Below are 24511 nucleotides of genomic sequence, written 5' to 3' on the forward strand. Positions count from 1 at the left end.
GCGGGTGCCACGCGGGGCTGGGCCGTAGAGAAGCCGGTGGGCCCCGCCGGCCCTCGCCCCGCCCCGCTCTTCGGGAGGCTGCGCTGAGGGCCCGGGGCGGCGCGTCCCGGAGGCGGTGGGGCGGGCGGCGGGGAGATCGGGATAAACGGGGCTGGTTATGGAGCGAGGGGGCGGGAGGGGGGTTTCGGGCCACCCGGCCGCCTTTTCACCTCAGGAAACCGCCTTCCCTGCGGGCAGGCGGGGAGGGGCCTGCCCGGGGGGGTTTCAGGGAGGCTGGCTGCGGTGTAAACGCTTTAAAATTTATTTTTTTTAATTTAATTTTTTTTTAAAAAGAATTCTCTGGTTCTGGGTAAGTCTGTCTGTACTCGGTTAGACCCCCAGGCTCTCTGTCCTACCCCAGGCTGCCTCCGTGACACCTGGGGAGGGTGGAAGGATGTGAGTCTGTGACCCGGCGCTGTGTCCTCCCCCTGCAGTCAGTCCTTGCTCCTGAACTTCTCTAAAGTTCATGCAAAACGGCCAAAGAAAAAAAGAAATTCCAGTAGATGTATTGGTTTCACGTTTCTGTTCATCGGTAAAACAACAACAACAACAAAAAGTAGAAAAGAATACAAGTTTGTTTGCAGTTATCATCTCTTTAAATATAGCTTCTGAGTTCAGGAGCTTTTTTGTTTTTTGCTGAGGTTCCTGTAAATAAATCTTTTAAATGCTCCTCTAAAAGAGTTGATGAGGTTTATTAGCAGAGCTGTTAATGCAAAAGTTCTGATATCCAAGTTTGAGTTCGTCATAAAAGATACATATTCCGTGTGTATATCATTTCTGTAAATGTTAACTATAAAAAAGTTAAACATGGGCAGTAGTTAATGCCCAAGGATGAAAACCGAGCAGATGTATGATACTTCCTTTTGCTGTCCTCTTTTTTTCCAGAGTTTTATCTCAGGGCTTCTTGAGCCAGGTGTAGTTTTGTGTTTATTTAATATACTGCAGTAGGGTGTGGTTCTTTATTTTTTTTTTCCCTTCTGTGAGTTTCTCCAGTCCTCCTTAAACCCCTGTACAGTTTTTGTATCCACAACATTGGGCTCACAAGAAGACACCTCAAACCCCAAGCGGCATTAATCACCTTTTAATTTATTTTGGTTCTGCCTTCTACCTTCCTCTTTTGGACACAGTATTTGAAGTGTTAGCAAGCCAGAGATTTATACTTCAGGTAATGTGGTTCTGCTTATTCTTATATGAACCCTTCCTCGTGCTATGGCTGCTTAGTTTGCTAGCAACCTTTTGGTAAGAGACTGTGTTAAAAGCCTCTTGGAAAGCCAAAGTTGATTTTTGACAACTACAGCACCCTCACCCTCATTTGTTGAATCTTTCAAAGACCTTAAATAGTTTTGAAAAGCAAGATTTTCATTTGCAAAAGCCATGCCAGTTCTTCTCATGTAAATCATGTATTTTTGTAAGTGTTCACTAACTATATTCTTAAGTGTAGTTGTGGCTTACATTAGCTGTTTGATTTGTTGCAGATTCTTATTTTTTTTGAGGTGTTTTTTTTACATTTGCTGTTTCTAGCCCTGAAGAGCAATGGAACTGTTGAATGAGAGTTAATGCACTGTCATTCCTTATTCAGCTATTGAACCGTGAGTTCTTTTAGAGTGCTTGTGGGATGCTGCTAATTACTGTTGTTTATTTTGTCAGTGGGTTTTTCAACATATCATCCAATTACGGGGACAGAATTTCCTGAACTGATGAATTCATGAGACTTTTTAAAGCTAGTTTCAACACAGATGAGCCTGATAAAATAGTTACAGGTCATGTCACCTCTATGTAGTGTTTCTTCAAAAAATGACTGTCACTATTGGCAAAGATTTCTTGTTGCCTTACTATGAATATAAAATAAGTGTTTATTCCTGATGTTTAGTGATTTTTTTATATAAGTAGTTTCAAATACGTGTATAGTTTGGTACAGAAGGATAAAGATGTACATTTATTTCAGTTTCCATAAGCATATAGGCAACTGAGAGGGGAAGAGAGACCTTGGTGTCAATCAGGTGTCTGACTGTGCTTTGGGGCTTTGTAAACCTTTAGCAAACATGAGTGACATGAGGAAGAGCTCTGTTGCTATGACTTTATTCTTTTTGTTACTTGATTAATGCAGTCACAACTAGCTTGGGCATCTGAATAGTCACATAGAGAAGCGGTGTCCTTAGAAAGCTAGAAGGTGAGCTAAGCTCTTAAGCAAGGAGGTGCTATTGGTCTGCCTGCTCCCAGACTTGGAGTTGATTGTACTTAACTGGCCAGCAGAGAATTCAGCTACAAGACCACATTTTGAGTTTTGAGTTCTATATTTAAGAACATGTGCATCAAGGGGAAAACATTTATTAAAGGTTTTACAGCCTAATGCAGAATTATTTATCAATAAATGCTTATTTTTGCAACTGCAGAAATCTATTTTACAAACTGTGAAAGTTTATTTCAGCATTAAATAGTTATGTAGATTTTCCTGTCATTAGAGTAGCAGAGATATTTATGCAGTAATATGTCAGCATTTCTGAAGAAGCTAAGAAATTTTAATTGGGCTGAGAGTGTGGAAAGCAAGAGTACACAAGCCTGGAAGTCTCTACCATTCAAGAATTACCTTTTTTTTTTTTTTCTCATACAGATATATATCTTTTGAGTTTTTAATTTATTTTCAGTAGAATATTCTCAAGGAGTTTTAAGGAATCTTAAGAGGGACTCTTGGAATTATGTACTTAATAGTAAAATAGATGTAGAATTTACCAACTACAGTTGAGGCTGTAACTTGTTTGAAATGGGCAAACTAATATATATATGTGATCCGTACCATATTTTAGGAAGAAAAGCTAGAGTTAAAGTGGAAAAATTACAAAGCATTAGAATAGTCTCAAGTTCAGTGCTCCATATAATCTTAACAAAGTTTTATTAATGTTGCCTTAAGTTATTGTAGTTTATATGCTAAAATCTGTGGCTTCTGTTATTTAGAATTATAAATATCAAGCTAAACATTGGCCAGTGGTTTCAGTTTATTTTTATTCTGTGTTTAGCAGTTAATATATCCAGAGTAATTTCTCATGCTGTTATTTCTTTGGCCTGTATTACCAGTAATGAGTGGTGCCAGAACTGTTGATCAATTAAAAATTTTCATGACTTGAATGTTACTGCTTTTTCCTAGGCTAAATCTCAATGGGATTTATTCATTTCCTATTATATTGTGATCACATTAATGAGTAGTGACCTTTTTAGGCCACTTATTTTGTGCTTGGCCAACTAGCATTGTTTTGATCTGCTGACTTTAAAATAAAAATAATTTTAAAAGGGTATGTCAGGCCACATTCTTTTAACTAAGTGTAACTATAGGGTAGTAGGAGCACAATCAGAGATGAGAACTGCAGTAGAGAATAACCGTGTTAATTAAGGCAACTCTGGTACCTTTGATCTGCTTTTCTGTAATTACACAAAGCGCAACTTTGCCTTGGGGATGGTAGTTTATTGTAAGAGAAGCCAAAGATGTTTCAACGTTGATCAAGCCTTCTGAATTTAACCATAAAGAATACTAAAAATACCAATGGTTCCTTTACAAGAATTGCTATTGATCTTAGTAAACATAATAAAAAGGAAAAACCTAAAAAAAAATTTAAAATAGGTATTTTACTTTTCGTGCTGGGATAGTTGCAAAAGTAGGTGATAGCTGAAGACTATCCATATACGCAAATAAGAGTTCGTTTAAGTGCAGCCAATTTTGTGGTTTTTCACGTAGTTTCTGAAGATGGAATTAGAAATAGGCATAGGTGAACTTCTTCTGGAATGTTGTGCTATGGAACAGAATGGTATTTCCTTTTGAGGAAATGCAGCCCTGATGTATGTCAGAATTGCTTATGACATTCAAATACTGTAGAGCTTGTCTGAACATCCCGTGACTGATGTAGTCTTACTTCACTCCAGTTCTTCTTCAGTTACCCCATGGTTTCATGGTTTGAGTTTTATTCCTTTTTTCTTTCCCCCCACCCCGCCCCGCCCCAAGCTCATTGAGTTTCATTTTTCCAAACCCAAGTTTTCCTGTCACTTCAGGTGCACCACTCAAATCTCCTTCCCTTCTTTAATCTGTATCCCTAGAGTTTCTTAGGGTTTTTTTCCCTGCCTTCCCCAGGGAATGGATTATTAAGGGTCATCTGAGTTCTTCCACCTGGAGGTTTTTTGGCTGCCTTTCATTTATAAATATTTCTTTGTTGTCCTCCATTTCAGTTGTGGAAGGTGGTTGTTGCAGTCTTCTCTCCTCCTTTTAATGTTTGTTTTTCATCTGATCTCCCATCCAGATTTACCCTTTGTAATGCATCCGTGTGTCACTTTCTCATTTTCTAAGTCAAGTACTGTCTTCTGATTCAGTTTTCTCTTGGCTCTTTTATAGCTTTACCAGGGTTGTGCTTTTGCTCCACAAGCTATGATGAAATGCTTTTTGTCCAAGTTTGTAATCCTTTCCACTTGGAACAAGTAACCCAACTTCAGGCTCCTAGATATGTCAGCCTGGTAGTTGCCTCTGGTGTTACTGGAAGTGTAGCTCTTCTTTGGCTTCTAAGACGTAGTCCTCAGCTGGTTTTTTCCCTCCATCTTTCTATGTACCGCTTCTGAGTTATACCAATTATGCCTATCATCTCTGGTAAGAGCTTCTTTTTAAATTTTTGTCCTTGGTTCCTAAAGCTATTAAACTTCTATGTCAATACTGAAGACCTGCAAACTGCCTGTAACAGATGGTTTTCACTTAATCTCAAGTTTGTCTTCTCGTGAATGCCCAGCTGTATTGGCATTGTCACATAAAGGAGAATGTGTCCTTGCTGCACTTAATTTTTTGTCTTGCTGGGCAGTGTGTAAAGAAAACAGACAAAATGATTCCTGGAGGCCTCATCCTATGGCTGTTCTGGCACAACAGTAGTAAACATTAGATGATTTATGTTGTAAATTTAACTGGATTTTTTTCTTACCTGATGAGGAGCCAAATACTTGCTGTGACTGATCTTTCTTTCTACAGGTTTTTCTCAATTGTGAGAAATGAGGGTGGTGAGACACTGGCACACGTTGCCCAGAGAGGCAGTGGAGGCCCCATCCCTGGAGGTGTTCAAGGTCAGGCTTGATGAGGCCCCAGGCAATCTGATCTAGTTATAGTTGTCTCTGCTTGTTGCAGAGGGTTGGACTAGATGATGACCTTTAAAGGTCCCTTCCAACCCAACACATTCTGTGATTCTATGAAAATACTGTTAATGATCAATAATACAATTTTCTGAGTTTGTTGTTTGTTTTTTTAAACAGCCAATCAAATATTATCCAAATGTTAGAGATTTTAAAGGAAAATGAATGTGCATGCTTCTTAGGTTTTAGGAGCGCCTTGAAAAGCACACTTTTTGTATGAATTGACAATATCTACTTACATAACCTTTCAAAGTTTGTTATAAAATATTATCATTTTCTTATGGTGTCATGGAATAGGTATTCTTCCCTGTATTTCTGGTTAGTATTAGCAGTTCAATATTTCTATTTCTTTCAAAAGTCCAGTTTAATGAAATTCAAAGTAGATGAATTGTGCACTAGGGAGAGAATAAACAGAGCAAATTGGAATGAATATGAAATATTCAGGAACTATGCATTTGATGCTCACCTCAGATGGTTGAAGGAAAATGGTCCTTACCTTAAATAAAGCACCTGCAGTTTGTGGATTTAAGGAAGTCAAACAGTCTGGAGAAATCCACTGCCAGAGAAGCTGATCACAGATGAGGTCAGACTGTTGTGAGGGTACAGTGACTGACAATTGCTAGTTTTGTTAACACTGGTTTATATTCTTAGCTGCTAGAAAATGGTAGATCATAAGAGTGGTCTTTTATAAAGAAGGGTACTCAAAAAGGGTGATATGGGTGTTCTTACGATTTGTTACTTGTATGAGACAACAGTAGTGGTCCGTTTCAGATTTATAATGTATGGAACAGTTTTTCCTGGTAGTTCTGAATTCAATATTACACTTAAGCAATTTGGGAATAAGCCCCTTAATTTTTTCCTCAGTGTCTGTTAGGATTTGAATTAGAAACTTGATAACTTTTCTCTTTTTATTGGAGTTTTCATCAAATAGAGTTTTGAGCTTGTAAAATCATTAGGGTCTAAATGTGTTTTGCTATTTTTAATAGAAGGGCTTGTTAATTGTAGCCTTTATTAGGGAATTTCTTCATTAAAATACCAAAGAGATGAGCAATTAAATCCAGATGGGCTGTTTCTCTTGGAGACCTACATCTAATTCTCCATGAACATCCAAGTCTTTTGAAAATCCTAATATAAGGAGAAGCAGCCAATACAGTGCATTTAGTTGATTTTAAGTGCCTTTTAGAACATGGCATCTCCAAGTAGATTAAAAAAAACAAACCATTGAGTACAACACACTTTCTTATATGTGTAGACCCTTCATGGATGACAAAACTGAAGGAGAAATTCTGATAGGTATGTATGTGTTTTAAACTAAAGTAGTTTCAAAGGCATCTAGACACCTAAATATCCTAGAGCATCAGTATCAAACTACTTCGGTAATGTCTTTGACATTTATAACAGTGCATCAAACCCTATTAAGTTAGTTATCTTTTAATATCATTCTGTTACAAGCTACTGCTTTGATTTCACAGTCTGTTCATGTTTGCAAATATAGATTATGTAACAGTTTTAAGGGGAGTCGGGAGAATTTTAATAACAGCACTATCAGAGGACTAATGAAATCATGTACCACAGAAATAATTGGACGTAGGGGAAAGAAAGGAAAACAGCATGCCTGCCTGCTGGTTAATAGTTTTAATAACATCTAACCATGGTTACAGGTTTTGAAATAGTAGTGGTTACATTCATATGAGTGGATAAAAATATTAGGAAAGTGGTTGATGGTTTTCCATGGTAGCTTAGTAGTCAAGCTGAGAAGATATGGCTAGATGAATGGGGCTACAAAGTGAACAATGAGCTGACTCAACTTTTGAGCTCAAGTGGTCGACAGTTCAAAGTCTGGGAGACAGTTGCTTAGGAGAAGTTTTCATGTGGGTTTATGCTGTGTGCAGAGCTGGTGAACATGTTCCTTGTGACCAGGTTGGTGGGGTAGAAGGTATGCACGACAGGCTTGCAGGTGACACCAACATGGGGGGAGCAGTTGCAGAACTGCAGGAGGATAGAGCTGCCATTTGGAGACACATTGACAAATTGTCTTGTCATTAGGGACCTCATGAAATTCAGGAAATTCAAACCCTCCACCCAGGGCTGGACAAGCCCTGGCAGCATTGCAAGCCTGCGTGCTGGCTGGTGAGGGGACCAGTCTGCAACAAAGAACCAGGGCACCGAGGTGGGCAGCAGGCTGAGCAGGGGTCAGCACTGTGCCCTTGTGGCAGAAGGTCCAGTGTGTCCCAGCTGTTTCAACGGGAGTGTAGCTGTGTTTCAACTTCAGAAAAAACAAACTACTCTTTGTGAGAGTTGTTAAATGCTAGAGCTGGTTGCCTGGTGAGACTGAAGTCTTCATCCTTGGAAGTGCTCAGATCAGGTTGCTCAAGGCCTTTGAAATTATTCCTGCTTTGAGAGGAAATCTGGCCTAGGTGACCTCCAGAGGTCTTTTCCAATCTGAATTATTTTATGAGTCTGTTTATAGCTTTGAACTGTTGTGCTGTATCTAAGTTAATACCAGTGGCCTCTCAGACCAGGCAATGCTAATTTTCTCAGCACAAAATTGTACTTTTGTTGTCCATGTCATTTCTGTCAGTCTCTTAATGATGTACTTAGGTGCAGTCTAACCTTGTTTTTGCTAACTTTTATGAGCATGCTTGCCAAATATACTACATTAGTTATAAAACTTGAGTTTCCAAGCTACACAGGAAAGGTTCGTCTAGACTTCTACGTTTCTTATTCAAAAGAAAGTAGTATTGTAAGGTATTTTTCCTAAGAAATGCTGCCTGCAATGCGCCTTGAGTAGTCATTTGGTTACAAATCAGTATTATTCTGGGGTTTGGTGTAGTGATGCTGTATTCTGCATTTAGCAGCACTTGTGCTTAGTTGGTTGTAGGCCTTAAAAGCAGGATCTTACTGTATCCCCCAAAAAGCTTTAGAATAACTTAATGAACTTGATGCCTGGTTAAATAAATAAAATACTCTGTTTTCAGTAAAAATGAACACGCTTTAATGATATATAATAAATGTTTATTGTTTAATAACATATATACTGCTATAAAATACCTTATTTCATTGCATTATACCAGGAAACCGTTTGACTGTTTTTTAATAAGATTGATGCTAGATCGAAATCAAAGTATGTCCGACAGAAGTGCCTGCTATTCAGAAAAAGGACGCTAGAGTGTAGTGTAGCTTTTATAATACTCTCAGAGCTAAGGGAAGTCTGAATAGAACATTGCTTACACACTGCCTTTCTTTCAGATGGTGGTGTAGTGTTGATTTTTACTGAAGTTTTCTGAATGTATAAATACAACTCCATTCTTTTACCATCTGTGGCAGAAGAAGTGAATAGTACACTAGAAGACTTTAATTGAAGATTCTCTTTAATATTTAACCACTTTCCTAGCGTTGGTTATTCATCGTATGAAGCTCTGTTAACTGTGTTTTTTGCTTGCATTCAGTTGAAGATAAACTGCAGAGAATAGTAGATTTTCCTTTTAACAGGAGTATGTATTCTTTAAGTAAGTTGTATCTGACAGAACACATCCACTTTCTATGTTAAAGCTAAATATAGACTGGAATGGGCTTTCTATTGTGTATTGATCTGTCTTACCAAAAAGAAGCATAACAATACTTTCATTTGATTGCTTTCTTTTTTTTTTTTCTTTGTGATTTGTGAAAGGAAGAAAGCTTAAATTCATACCTCTAAGTGACAGGATGTAGCATTGTTGCATGGATTGAAAGATACAAAAACTTTGCTATTCTTTTAACTTCTGAAAGATGTGTGGGTACTGAGCCTGCTTTCATTAAACAATCAATGGCAGAATTCACTTCTGACTTCATTTGGTGTGGAATTGAGCTTTTAATTTAACTCTTCTTTATCTTCTGCTTGTTTCAAGCTAGGATTCAGACTTGTTTTGCTACTAGCAAATAAAACGTACATGCCAGTAGGCTCTGTCTTTAGAATACTATATTCAATAAGGTAAAGTTGCATAGGTAGACCTAAATTTCAAGTATCAAAATCCTATTGCTTATGTGGAGATAGTTTTGGTCTGTGTTTTTGGAGCAAGCAAATGCTGTGGATGTAACTTAAACTATCTTCAAGTCAAAACTGAAAAAAAATATATGACATGGAAAGTTAGTGTTAGAAGTTTTTATTCTTGTGTAGATTCTTGCAAGGTAGCCCTTAATGAAAGCTTGCAATTCTCCTTTTCTAACCAAGAAACCAACAATAACAAAACAACAATTCATGAAGCTTTTAGGTAATTTAACTCCAGGTGTGTAGGCTGCATTTAAACAGCTTGAGTTGCTGTTTGAGCCACTGAATGCTTGTACTGTCACAAGCTCCAGCTAGCAGTGTCTTCACACCCGAGATTCTTAAGTTGCCTCTCCCCTGGCTCCCTGCAGTGTTCACTGTATTCCACCCGGGGTGCAAAAGAGGCTGTGTACCCTCATGCCGTGGTGCCAGACTACAAGGAGAGGGCGAGAAGGGCCGGTTAGACACAATTTCTGAGAGGCCTCTGCGGAGAGGCATTTTGGGCAGGCATGCAGGGGGCTAGCAAGCCTAGCAGACCCCAGGCTAGAGAGCCGACCCTGCCAGCTAGTCCTGGCAGGTCGAAGAGGTAGTCTGCTGTACAAAAGTCCAGATTCCATGTGTAACATATTTTTGTTCTGCTTCCGGATTGAAATGAAAGCTTGGTGCTAGCAGAGAATCACCATTGAATTCTGTGTGTGGTGGCTTTTATTGCTTTGGGAGAACCCTATTGCTCTGCTGAAAACAGGCTGAGTAGGAGGCAGAAGGAAAGTTCTCTTAGGCCATGCTAATGCTTCTCTAATGTACCGGGTTCGTGTGTATGGAGATACAGATGTTAGCAATGCACCGGACTGATTTGTCTCCCAAATTGTATAAAAATGTAATGAAATCTGTGAGTAATTGTGTACATATACATTAAAACAAATAGTTTTTTTGTGGTTAACCTAAAGAGAAGCTGACACACTGCTAAAAGTGCTGATTGTTGGTGAGTGTATTAATGCTTGCTAAAATGCCATTTCACAATATTAAATAAAATTTAATGTTGAATGGAATTTTTTACTTTGAAGCTTGCTGAAATGGGAGTGACTGAGAGCAGGTGCAGCAGTGGGGGTCCGCGGGCACAGTGCAGCCCGGCAGTGGTGGCGAATGGCTGGGTGCTGCCTGGGGAGGGCACCCACTGCTTGCCAGGAGCAGCCACGTTTGGATTTCAGCTTAGGGAAGACACACAGCAGATACTTTCCATGTTATGACCATGTCTTCCTCCTCTGGACTGTTTCATAGCTTAGTGGCCTCTGCTCTCTTCCAGTTCATGTCTTTAAGATAGTTTTCCGATTTTTATTTTCAGTTCTAGTCAAGAAAATACAATAATGGAAGTATTTTGGGCCAGACCTTCCTAATATACGATGTAGTTGCAGGGAAATAGGCAAAAACCCAAATTGTAGTCAGGTAACTGCTCACACCTTTTCTCCTTTTTCATGTATAAGGAAAGACATATATTTCTCCTTTTTCATGGTGGAAAGACATATTAAGGATGAGTTAGAAATGAAAACTTCAAGATTCTTTTTGACAAAGAAGCATTTTGTATTCTTATGTTGGAAATGGTCTGCTGCAGCATTTTCAGATGTAGGCACTTCTTAAGCATCTTTTAAACAAGCTGCATGTCAACCTAAGTAAACCATAGCTGGACTAAACTTTATCATATAAAGCCAACAGCACAATTTCTCATTTTATAATTAATATTTCAAAGGCTAAAATAATAACAAGTATTTGGGGAAACACAACACTTTGAACCAAACCTTCAAACAAATATGTTTCTGTAGTGTTGCAAAAAAAATCATCTTCAGCCAATGATATCTACAGACCTCATTTAACTTAAGAAGCATTAATTTAGGAACTTCATGTGCTCTTTAAAAATATATTTCTGTATTAACTTTATGTTGTTAACTGGAGTGTTCTCTGCATATGTGCAAATGGATGAAAGAATCAAGACGCTGTGTTTTCTTCTTCTTTTTCCTCCTTTTGTTTCTTGATTTGGTGGGTTCCTTTGTTGCCTGGGAAATTCTGAGGTTTTGTACAAGACTTTTTTGTTTACAGATTTTTTCTGGTTTGTCTTTTCTTGTGACAGCCTCTAAACTTCTGAGACAGACGGGGAATTATAAAGCTGGCAACGTAAAACTTCAGTTTAACTTCTTAATCTTAGTATCTCAATGGCTTGCTTTAAATGCCATTACTGCTTCACCTTCTTCAACAAATTTAAAGCTCCGCTAACTGGCTGGCATCAAGCTTGTCAGAGTGCCAGCTATTTTGCCAGACTGTAGAGCCAAGATGCATGAAAATGTCAACAATCTCATCCTCATTAGTTTTTGGCTTTCCTGGCCTTTCTGTAATGACTGCAGTGCTGCATAAGCTAAATGCTATTTTTTTATTTACTCCTTTTAGTTACAGTGGAAACCACAGCCAACTTCAATGTAAACAGCTGAAACAGTTGAAAGAGTGTTCTCCTATTGATTGTTAATTTCAGTTATTTGCAAGGAAGCTGCCTGCCAAGGTCTGCTTCCATGTATTAAGTTACAAAAATATACAGGGTGGATTGGATATTTTGTTCTTTTCTTCTTTGTATCTTTTCTCCGTTATAGCATTGGAAGACATTTGTTGTTCTTAATACATTCAGATTAACCTTGTAAAGCTGCCACGAACATTCCAGGTTAAAAAAATCACAAAACTTACTTGTTTGTCCTTATTTATGATTTAATTGGTCAGGCAAAAAGGTTACTTACTTGCCTTGGGAAATGGTCACATGAGAGCGCTGCACAACTTAGAGCTTTTAATAAAGGCAGCATAGATCTTGTCCACATTTCTGAAATATTTTGATTTTTGTTTATATACCTTCAACATGAAAATATGTAAAAGAACACCCCTTGAGGACTGCTTACACTTAACATGAATTCATACAGATGCTGTACTAATGAATCTAATAGTTTTTTTGAGTAACCTGTTACTTTCTATTGCAATGTCAAAGTTTAAAGGAAATGCCCAAATTAATCTAAAATACTTCTATTGTAATTGCCTGTCATTGCAGTGTTATAAACTTCTCTGTAAGTGCAACTTTGCCCTTCAGTGGTAATTCTCTAGATACAATTGTCTCTTTAATCCATATTAGTAATGTAATTATTATTATTAAAAAATGTGTTGTACTATTTACTTAGCATTCAAAACCACTGTGAAAAATACAACAATGCGAAATAGAAGGGAAGTTTGAAACTGCCAAATACTTGAAAGGGAAGTTTTTTTCTTTATTAATTTTAGATATTTTTACAAATACACATTTTTTCTGGAGAGAACTATATATATGTTTGTTTACTTATTTGCCTAATTTTTCAAGAAATGCACTAGCTGATGTAATTTTCCAAAAGATGGGAATGTTATCCTTCACGAGAACTCTGAGCTTATTATGAAGTAAGTGCTTCCATCCCTTACCTCTGGAGAGTTGCTTTTTTTGTCCAATTTTAGTCTTAAATCTAGGAAGAATGACATCTTGTAATATTTGTAAGTAAGGCTTTTCACGTGTTTTGCTGCAATTCTTCACATCCAGACCAGTTGAGTTTTGAAGGAAAATCATTACAAACTGATAGTTGTTCGGTGCTGAAAAAGAAATGAGTTGATGATGTAAATCCCATTTCCAGTGGCTTGGTATCAACAGCAGAAAACTCCAAGCTCACAATCAGCACTAACACAATGGCTTCTTTAAGTCTTGCATTGACGACGGTTTTGATGATTTCATTTTTATTTCAATAAGATCTCAGGACATGGTTCCTGAAATGTATTAGGTTACTCTGAAAATAAATGTTAAAATGAGGCCACATATAGTCTGTGTTCTTGTTCTGAACACTTAATTTACTGAACTTTATTTCCTTCTGTTGAGTGAGGGAGCTGGATATGGTCTGTTGCTTCAATTTTGAGATCTGTGGCTCAACAACTTGTTTGTATTGTTGTTCAGTAACAGTAAAACATGCACTCACGCTTAGTGTGCCAGTGAAGACTGAAACACCTGAGAGCTGCTTGCACATGGCCTTGCAACTGTGTTCTTTTAAATAGTGACAAATGGATCGGACTGGAGGTTCGTATGGTGGATATTTGAACAGTGGCGAGCAACTGGTGCCTGGGAACAGCATAAATACAGGGCAACTTTAGAGTTATGTTTTGTGGCTGATAGGAATAGTGGTTCTGGGCTGTTCTGAACTAAAAATGTGTATCTTGGTGCTTTAATAACTCTTGATGGTGGATACCTTTTTTTCCTGCTGTGAATTTTTTGTTCCCTTGATCATGTGATAAGATGTACGATGTAGCTGTTCATGAGACATACAGATAGTCTTTTGAACATATTTTCTGCTTGACACCTCTGTCAATTAACAGCCTTTTTCTTTTTTTGGGTTTTCTGGAATCTGCTCACAGGGCAAAGACATGGGATTGTTTCAAATTTGCAACAGAACAGTAGCTTTCAAATTGATGGAGAAATCTTGATTAAATATTATGGAAAACATAATCATCGTTTTGGTCAGGGAGGCTGTACCCATGCTGCTGACAGTACAGTGGAAAATGGAAAGAGGCAGGGAATATATCTTCTCACCATAGCACATAGGAGCAGGAGAACTGCTGAGAGCTGGTGCCAAGGGAATCTGAGTGCTAGGAAATAGTGCTGTGATCTCTTAGTTGCTCACTAGTAGTGCATCCCTTGTTGAGAGGCTGGAAGGGGTCTCTGTCTCCCTGTCCTCCTTTCTGAACCTCTTTCTGTACCTCTTCTCCGATGTAACTCTGACCCCATCCCATTGCTTTCTTCCATTGCTGCATCCCTTCCCCTAATAGTTCCAGTGGTAGAATACTAGGTTGGTTCAAAAGCAGTTTTTGTTCAAAAAGTATTGTATTACTTTTTTGGGTGCCTTTGTTGTATATCTTGCTTCTTGTGGCAAGAAGAACAGATGATGTGTTGTGTCAACTATCAGAAAAGTCTTCTGGAAACTAACTTGTCAAATACAATGGTAACCTGTATTTAATTGGTCACTTTTATGGTCATGTTGGTTTGGAGACTTGTAGTACTGCTTTAAATCTCTTCTGGTACAAAATGCTGAACTTAGTCTAGCGTATTTTAATGAAATTAAAATGTAGTGCTGCAGTGGCTTTTTCTGGAACTAGATGGAAAAGTTTTGAAGCTTGTAACATAATACATTGCAGGTTTGAATTGATCCAGTCTGATAATGCCCTAAGTGCGTGTTTCTAGGAGGATGCTTCTCTGTTTCTGCCTCACACTCTGGAGAAATGAAAGGGGAAAGCTGATAATTGTAAACTTTATAGAGTCCTGACATTCAAACTCAGCACCTCTCACTCATTAGCATGGTTCACATTCCCTGTGCATCAGAAAATGATCTTCCACAAAGTGTAAAGACACCAAATGACTTCATAGCTCTCTTACGGCATAGTGTAGAGCTTCTGCGTGAATTAGAACAAGTATTCCAGATTTCTGATCAGCTGAGTTAATTTATTCCTGTGTCAAATTGCTTGAAGTTGCTGTCCCTAATTGTGTTGAAAAGGGTACAAAAGCCTTTGTGCAGGATAACTTGTAAAATCTCTTCAAATAGTTACTTCTCTACACCTTAAGTCAGTTTGTTTGCAAAGTAGTTGATGCATGTAGGCAGGTAACATGGGAATAAGTTTTTTTTTACCTGTTGTGTGTGATCTTTTCTTTGGATAGAATTTCTTTTCCATGCATGTTTTTGTGGAAGATGTTAGCAGAATAATTGGTCTTGTGCTCTTTAAATGCTTCTAGAGCTGATGAAGAGGTTCAGGGATGAGAAGGAACATTTGTGTGATTTGCCCAGGAGTGCAGGCTGACTAATCAGTAGATCTCATAATCAGTTTTGAAAGTTGTGTTTTATTAGTTAATATAGGTAATTAGTCATCCTTAAAGCTATAAATTTGAAATTCAAAATACACAAATATTTTTCACTGTGATTTTTATTAGATGCTTCCATATTTAAATGGGAAACTGGGAGATCTTCCATTGAACTCATTGGCTGCACCATTTAAAAAAACCCACCTAATCACAAAGCAAACCAAAACCATACACCTGTTTTATTTATTTTTAACTTCGAAGCTGGTACTATGTAGGTTACCAAATGGAAAAGGAAGTTCTTTGTTGATTGTTTTCAGTACTCTCTCCACCTGTGTTTCTGGTCCTGTGATTTTAATTTGGCTCTTAATGAAGTGTGTAAGAATTTAATTTTAAATTTTTATGTGTTGTGACCAGTGATTTCCAAAGTCTTTTGAAAGAGACTGGAGGAAGGGATGGAGACTGGCACACAATGGAGTCAAAATCATTTTCTATGCCTGATTTTTCTCAGGAAACACTATTAAGCTAGGGCATTAAAATTTTGCTTGATTAAAGAATGTTCAAAATAAGCCTAGAATGAACATGAACAGTGCTGATGGCGCCTTGAGTTTCTCTGCGTTTCGTGAGAGCTGGAGCACTTCTCAGAAAGATGGCTTTCCAAAACTTAATTAAGAGAAATTGAAGAGCTGGTAGGCATGTAATTAGAAAACTGAGGCTAAAATTGCCTTTTACTTCTGAGAAGTTTTTTATTTCTTGATCGTGTCTGTGGGAGTCAGTCTTCTGTAGGCCAGTTGATATGAACGGTTGTGAGAATAGTAATAGACATCTTAAAAGTAACGTGCAGGAAGCAATGCAAGCAGGAGCATTGAAACAACAAATTATGATGACCATGAATTTCATAATTAAATCTGAAATGTGGCAGAGATGACATATTGTTATTTCTGTTCTCCAGGGTAACTGAGTATGTGAGTGAAGGACTACTAGCACTGCAAATGTGAGAAATATTTACATGGTAATGTTACACAACCTTCTTATAGTACCTTAAGATTGCCCAGCCACATTACCTGTAAACTGCCTGCTACTGAGAAAATAAGGACAGCCATATTAACCTCAGACCCTGGAGTTTTTCTGTATGTTGGGTTAGGATTGTTTCTTCTTAAGTGCATTATTTTATGTTTATTTATGTTTAACTTGATCCACTCATTCTTTTAAGGTCCTTCTAAGGCTGTAGGGATTAAGATGGAGGATGCAAAATGTAATTTAAAAAAAAAAAAAAATAATTTGTGTTTTTCCTCTAACATAAAACCAGCAAAAATAACATTTTGCTCTCAAATTTGTACCTTTAAACTTCCAACACAGCTTTGTAAAACTCCTGAATGTTGTTTTAATGCATGTGTGTAATAGACTTGAGTTAGTAATGTTTTACTATGTTTTGCACTATAAAACAAACATATGGTAACTTTGTGGCTTTTCTCCAGGCTTCTCAGGTGGGTTTTGACCTTGGAACCCTTGGTGTTTTGACCTAAACAGTAGAGAAATCTAATTTACTTGAAGCAGCGGTTTCTGTTTGGGTAGGCCTGTTTCTCTGAAAATACAGGGTCTGGGGCCTGACCTTGGCAATATGTGTTGGAACATGAAAATGTTGCCATGAGTGATAGTAGTTTAAAAACATCAGCTTCCTCTTTATTTTAATATTGCAAGCATTGTTTCTAGAACATGTGTTTGGCTCGCTTACCCTCTTTATATCTTTCCCTAGAAAGTTACAAATGCTAAGCATAAAATTGTAACATTGTTATTCTTTACTTACTCTGGGTTTAAATCCTTTAATTAACTAACTTCAGTTGACTGCGTATGTGTTTAAGAGTACAGTCATTTGCATTACCGGAATGGTGGCTGTTTTCAGAAGCCTGTTGGACATGTAGCAAGATAGGAGTTAGTCCTGAAGCAAGTGAGGACATTTATATTTGTAGGAGAAACATACAGAGACTTGGAAAGAGTTTCAGAATTAGCTCACTGTTTTCCAGGCTCCTGCATATGCACTTTTAGAGTGTCTTTGCCCAGAAACTAGTAATCACACTAGACCTGACACCACAGTACAGCACAGTCCAGTGTCCAGATTCAGTTCTGCTGGGAAAACAGTTGAAATGTTATTCTTAATCTGAACATCAATAATTTAGATGTGAATAATGGAAGGAAAGCTATGAAAAGTCTGTGCACGGGCATGGCTGTCTTTTGCGTGTGGAGTGCTTTTGGAAGACGCAGAATGTTTTTGGTTGGTTGGTTTTAATGCTGCCAATGTGACAGGTTACTTTGTTACAAGTTTTTAAGGTGGAAATGCTGTGTTGAAAAACAGTTCAGAACCCACTGGATAGCTTTGATCTGTAATGAAATTGCATACAGGTGAATAGTGTTGTGAAAATGACCCTTCTTCAAATCTTAATCCCCATCCACAAGCCTTTTCCGTAATATTCTGAATACTACTTTACCTGTCTGGTGTAGATTGCTACTTTAATTTCAAATGGGAGAAAACTGATGTTCACTATTAAATAAGTCCCCTGGTGCTGCCGCTACTCTTCTGTAACATCAGCTGCTTATGTGGGGCAAGATTGTAGCAGAAACTTTAAACAAAAGAAAAAGACAAAAAGCCTTTTCTAGCTAGGTGGCCTTTCTCAGAGCAAAGGCAGCTTTTGTGGTGCTGGAACAGAACTTCTCTTGTTCTGCAGTGCTTCCTACCCTACCGATGTAGGCTGGTAATGTCAGGTTCACATAGGAATAATGTTGTTCTTATCTTGGCACAATAACTGTTAGGTACCAAAGTGAAAGTATGGAAATAAGTCTTGTGCCCCCGGGATGGGATTGTAAAAATGCGCATTCAACATAATGAGGTACCTAATTGGGTGCTTAAAGTTAAATAATGTATAGACATCTGTAAGTAATTAAATTATATTGGAAAGTATTTTATTTGTCATGGTTTGTGCTTTGCTCCCTACAAATCAAATTACAGATAGTTTATTATGTAACTATTTGAAAATGTTTTCTTTCTGGGTAATTTCCCTTTTTTGGTTTGGGTTGTTTGTTTGTTTGGGGGTTTTTGTGTGAGATTAACAAAACTTAAAAAACTGTTGATGAAAAATCCAAACCAGTGTGGAAAATACACAAAGCATATGCAAAAGGGAGACTTTAAAATAAGTAACTTGTACCTAGCCAACTTTGTTATAGTTAAACACACTGAGGTCAGAAATCACAGGAAACAGTTTCCATCTGCTTATAAAAGCTAATGAACAATGCAGCTCTTTGGATTGAAGTCCTCAGCTAACTGTTTTGGATCGTGTAGTAGATTTTCATGCCTTAATGTCTCCTCAGTAGAAAATGCCATATTGGGGAGCACGTTAACACCTTCTCTTGTTAGTGAAACCAGCTATTTAAAAACCGTGAGGAACGAAGGAATCACACTTAGTACAAAATTGAGTTTCTGCTAAATCTGATGATCAAAAAGTGGATGAGTAACTTAACAATCAGGGCACAGGCAACAAACAGCCTCCAGTGGTATTTGCTGCTTCCAGGTTGTTAACAGAACTGTTTTCAGAAATTTCTGTTTAAATTGGTTACACATGAGAAAATTCTGGAAAAAAGGCATTGGTACAGCACTGGAGAACTTCTGAAATTAGACCCACCAGATCTGGAAACGAGTTTGATTTCAGTTCATTCACAGTGACGGTGCCCGGAATAGCCCACTGAATAGTGAAATTAAGGGGTACTTGATTTTAGGCTTAAAGCCTGTCCATTAACACAACCGAGTGCACCAGATTTATGCAGGATTAGCAACAGGAAAAAGCCAGCATGAGAACTGGGAAGGAAAGATAGACAGCAGGCCACTGGAACAATACACCAGAAAAGCATATGAAGATAATTTCCATTTTGTTGTCAAGGCTGATTTCTTGGCTGTGGGCCTTTTAGTCTAAATATTTTAGAATACTTTTCCAGTGCGTATTTTGATCAGTACCAATTCCTTCCCTTAGGTAAACACTCCCCGCACTGGTTTAGATTTAGACTGTTGTTGGGTAACCTTTTAACTGTATACCCTATGGAGAAGGAAATGTTCTCTGTGCCTCAGTACTTGGGTCTATAAGTAGGGTGGTTAAATTAACACAACCTGTCAACTGTTAAAGGGAGCTTATCTATTGCTATTGCCTTTTTACAGCGCTGCCATTTACTGGTAAGTACTAATGTTTGACCAGGGAACAATTATACTGAGTTGGGTTACTGTAACATTTACTTAGTACACTTGGCTGGGTGTTTCCTCTTGTGGACAAGCAAGTGCAGTGTCAGTTGGGCTAACCACAGACTTATCTGGACCAGTCTTCAGCACTCACCTCTGTACATCACGTCTACTGCAGTGATTGCTTACTGTGTGACCAACATATAAACTGTTACCAATAAAGATTACCAGGAGGGTGCAGGTGAAGTTGTGCCCTGAGTCCCTAGTGTTCTGCCGAACATCTTGACTTCATATTTTTTTAAATTCAGAGGGCTTTGTTTGCAGGGATGGTATGATTTTAACTGGTGAATACTGGTAATAGCTTCACTGATAAGGAAATCTTTCATTTTCCTGAGTTACTGAATAATAAATACGAGTAGCTACAGTGACTTCTGTATGTGCACGTGCATATGTGCATATGTCTTTTTGGTGTAACAACTTCAGTTACTCTATGTATAACTTTGAGCTCAATTCTTTGCTTCTGTGTATTCTTGATAATTTAGCATATTAGTTTCATGCCAAGCAATATTTAAGTTCATTTATTTGGATACAGTTCTTCTGCTAGTCATTTAAACTGCTATATGCAGTGTACCAAAGAGTTTTAAATAATTTTCATTTTCTTTTTTGAGATTTAAATTAGAAGTTCCTGATAAGGATTTTTTTTGTTTTCATACTGCATGCCTACTACATATTTCAGCATAGATGAGATTATAAAAAATGAAACCAATCATAAATATAGCATGTCTGGGGTTTCGTGTGTGTACTTCTAAAATTTTTTGTTGTCATTAATCTATTGTAAATATTATACAAGTTATAAATATATATTCTTTTATAATATTTTATCAAATTATTGAAACCCTACCTACTTGGTATGAAAAGCAGTAACAGACTTCTCTGATTGGGGTACAGATATTAGTAAGTTGCTCCTCTTGAAGATCATGAAAGGATTTTTAGAGTGTTTTCCTAACCAGACCACAGGAGGGGCCTGAACATTGTTCTCAAAACTCTATTTCAATGAAAACCTTTCTGCCTTATTTTAGAAACAGAAAGCATTTCAAAGAGAAAATTACATCAGCTTTAATACACTGTGTTGTAAGCAGAAGTTCTTAGTGTGCCTTTTGGGGTTCAGTGTGTATTTGTGCAATGTATTTATGCCATCTGTCATAAATTGCTGATTACTTTTATTGTTCTCTCATTCTATTCTGTCATGTAGCCGTCCTCAGAAGGTGTGTTTATGTCCGTTCCTGCCAGTACATCCACTAAAGGTTTCCACCTGCTTGTATATAATTCAGCATCCAGCAGAGGTGAGTAAAGCTGTGGTAATTGTTGGAGTTCAGCTAGAATCTTAATGCAGCAAATGGCAGGCAAGAGGAAACAGCTATGCTGTTAACATCATATAATGATTTTTCCTTTTAAACTTGATGATTGAAATGCCAGTTTACCTGAGTTATTGTATTTTTTATTCAGTTCTTCTGAATTATTGTGTCTTCTGAAATCACACCTTATTTCTGCAACTTCCTTGTGTGCAAGACATCTTTTCTTATCTGAATAGTCCTGCTAGAATCTGAAGTCTACTTGCCTCAGTGCAAATTGCAAGAATTAATCTTGACATAGTGTCTCACAGAGATGCTCAGAGTTGATTGAGAAAGGAATGTGTTTTGATTATAGCAGTGGTCTTTTATTGATGTTAGTGTTCTGTTAAAAATATGAATTAAGGAATTCATCTTAGTGATGACATTAGCTTTTTAGCCAATGAAAAACTACAGTTTAGCTTCAAAGAGTATGTTTTGCTATACCTAATAGGAGAATTTATGTTGATGTTTCCTTGTCAGTTAACAATGGAGTATGGTGTTGGATCATAAGGATTTTAGAAGTTGGACTGCAGTTACACACATCTGGGTAGAGGTTGGGTCTACAAATTAGACTGTGGAGTTCAGAAACTTGTACTTTTCTGTTTCTTTACTTAGCATTATACAGTAGCTCAGGCAGCACAGAGAATCTTTGCCTGAAGGAACTTAAGCAGAATGTAAAAGAGCAAGTTAGAGAAAAGCGTTCTCTCACAAAGAAATAAAACAGAAGCCATGACATATTTAGTCCCTCAATGGGAAAGCTGTGATTTTTAATTGGTTACTTATAATAAGAATACTTTTTTGTGTTACTTCTTATTTCAAAAATACTTAAATATATGCTTAAGTCACTTGCTGGAAAAAAGAAGTTTAAAAGTGTGCCAGAGAACTTTGAACTGGCATTTGAATTGTGTTGAATTTCTTATTCATTTTGGAAGGTATTAGGAAAAAGTTTGCAGATTCTTTTCAGGTTTCGTACACCATTCCTGTGTCCTTCTGAAAGGCTACCTACATTTTTCTTAGTCAGCAATCACAACAGCTGTCTGTTACAATGGTATGCTACTTCTCCATTAGTGTATGTTACATAATGATAATTCACACAATAAACTAGTATTGGGAGACTATTGTATTTGAAGACAATCCATCTGAAAGGAAAAATTTAATTACCTGTCTATATGGGGGCACTTGGCTTAGCAGAGATAAATCCAAACAAATGGTGGGAAGCTAAGAATATCTTCAGTGGTCTTTGAAATATGCGTAGACATAGTGCTTAGAACATAGAAAGGTCCCTTCCAACCTAGACAATTCTGTGATTCACTGCAAAGGCCAGTGGCCTGGGGTAGGCAAGAGACTGGGAGAGGACATAGCCAGGACAGCTGACCCATACTGACCAAAGGGATATTCCATGCCATATGATGCAATAAAAGCTGTGGAGTCAGGGCAGCACTTGTTATTAAGGCGTTTGTCTTCTGGAGCAACTGCTATAAATGCTCCTATTCCCTAGGAGGTGGCTGGAAATTGCCAGCTAATTGGAGGTAGAGGATAAAATCTTTTAGTTTTCATTTGCTCCTGCACACAGCCTTTGCTTTTCTTTATTAAAAGTTAAAAATTTTATTAAAATTTTATTAAATTTGTTAAATTTATTAAAAGCCTTTACCGTGACCCAAGAGTTCATTTTCATCTTATTTTCTCTTCCCTGTCCTGCTGAGGAAGGGGAATAATAGCGTGGCACTTGGAGGCCAACCAAAGTCAACCTGCTATTTAAGTCCTCCAGTCCTACTTCTATTCAACTACTTCCATGGTCAAATATCGAATAAACAAAGAGTTGTAAATCACTATTAGAACACTGAGAAGAACAAAGGAGAGAGTAACTGATCACTTTCAAACCAGTAAATGGAAAATAGCCAATACGATAACAAATAGGTTATGTATAGTCTAGTTGAATGCAAATGGTTTTTAATGAAGAAAATTATAAATTAATGAAACCTTTTTTAATGTTAATGTGAATTAGCTGTTCTTAAGCTTCTGTTCTCAAACACTTCCTTTCAGTTCTAATTGTATATTTTATCTTCTTGTAAACATGGGGGTTTTTTTAGATGGAAAATTCCACTTTTCCTATTGTAAGAGAATGTATTTATTTGATATGAAAGGTAATTCTATAGTAATGATATGGCATTGGAGAGAACAGTTGAATGACTTTCCCTTGACTGATGATAGGTCTTTTGATTATGCTTATCAGAGACAAATAATTGATTTTCTTCCAGTTCCTTTATTGCCAATTCTTACATTCTTACGAAGAAGGGAGTCTTCTGACTAGTGAATTGGAGTGTTACTTAATTATGGTGAAAGGAAGACAAATAATACTGTACCGCCGTTGATGGCTTATTCCGCTTTGCTGAGATAGAAGAAATCAATGGTAGTTTGAAGGGTATTCTCTCTCCCCTTGCTAGAGTTTCACTCCCCAGGTGCTTTGATCTTCATCTATCCCTAGGAGAGACATCATGCTGCTGCTGCTGCCTTGCAAAGTGGTGGTGGATGTAGCAGCACCACTTATTCCTTTAACTCCATGATACTTTATTTAGATCAGTCGATATCGATCAGAAAAAGCAAAATTAATAAAGGTTTTAGGCAACAGTGATAAAAGTCTTCACTGAACTAATTTAACAGCAGTTTGGTCGCAAGACAATGTGAAAGCTGCAGGCAGCTGCACGGTGATACTTGGGGAAGGTAACAGCCGCCCAGAGAGAGCTAATCAAGGCCTTGTGTGTTCACAAATACTGAATTGCTGATATATGGCTCATAAATCAAAAGACAGACTGAAACCCCCCTGGGTTTTCATTAATTAATCCTGTGGTTTAGGGACTGATCTTTGGATTTTCATTGTCTGAATCGTGAGACATTCAGGTTGAGGATATTGCAAGGCCTAATTTCTTACTCAGTTTAGCGCTTTCGTAATCCTCACCTGACTTGTGGCACCTTGCCTCCTGCTAGATGCAGCTAATAATCTTTGTTCCTCTTGTGATAAATAAATAAACTGGAACTTTCATTCAGTTTTCAGCCTTGGCTTGCTGTCTTCATTAAATGCAGGACAAATCTATGCTCCATCTTCCTTGATGGGAAGACAAAAATTGACATCCTATATGTTCAGGTTCAGTTTGCAATACTTCTTCCCTAGACAAAAATGAGAGTGTTCCCGGCTGTGTTAAGTAAAGGACAGAAACAAATTGCTTTGTTTGATAAGTAGATGGTTTGCTTGAGCTGGCTGTTACTTTCCTCTTCCTCTACCTTCTGAAGCCCTTCTCCAACATAGCTCTCTTTGATGCTCTTTGAGATCTGAAGAGCCCCTGCACCCCACCGAGCCATGGCAATCACCTTCCTCATTTGTGGCACAGAGATGTAGGCAGATGCCTGGTCAACACAGCCCGAGTGGCACAAGATGGAGTATTTGTGGCAGCATTGGTGCCGTTGTCTTGGTTACTGGGAAGTGATAGCAGAATGCAGATGTTTGAGTTTCACATGGTCTGTTCTGAAACACCCAGTCCTTTTATTTTTAGCACCTGTTTGTGCAAATCAAGCCCTTCCCTCATTTTCCATTATAGAGACATTAGCTGTCCAATCTATTACATTAATATTAATGATGTGTTTTTGTCTACTGTTTATTATTCTGTGAAGTTGCGTTGTTTTTGATACTGATAACCTAGTTCAAAATTATGCTGATGATCATAGTTAGGACTAAGTTTAATACTGTCAATCAAAATGGTGCATCAAAGTTGGATATTTTTTCTTCTAGATTTTCTTTTCTGTTATCTGGT

The 24511-nt window shown here is 37.7% G+C and overlaps 1 protein-coding gene across 1 annotated transcript in view; it reads left to right on the forward strand.

The window, feature by feature from the left end:
- Positions 1-9723: 9723 nt before the first annotated feature.
- DTWD2 (DTW domain containing 2) overlaps positions 9724-24511 on the forward strand; it is a 68454-nt gene continuing 53666 nt past the window's right edge. The window contains exons 1-3 of the mRNA XM_014953424.1: positions 9724-9800; positions 19297-19311; positions 20567-20657. Of these exons, the coding sequence (XP_014808910.1) occupies positions 9724-9800; positions 19297-19311; positions 20567-20657 (183 nt within the window). The remainder of the gene's footprint in view (positions 9801-19296; positions 19312-20566; positions 20658-24511) is intronic.

This window comes from Calidris pugnax, unplaced genomic scaffold, assembly GCF_001431845.1.
Source record: "Calidris pugnax isolate Ruff unplaced genomic scaffold, ASM143184v1 scaffold209, whole genome shotgun sequence".
Taxonomy (NCBI): Eukaryota; Metazoa; Chordata; class Aves; order Charadriiformes; family Scolopacidae; genus Calidris; species Calidris pugnax.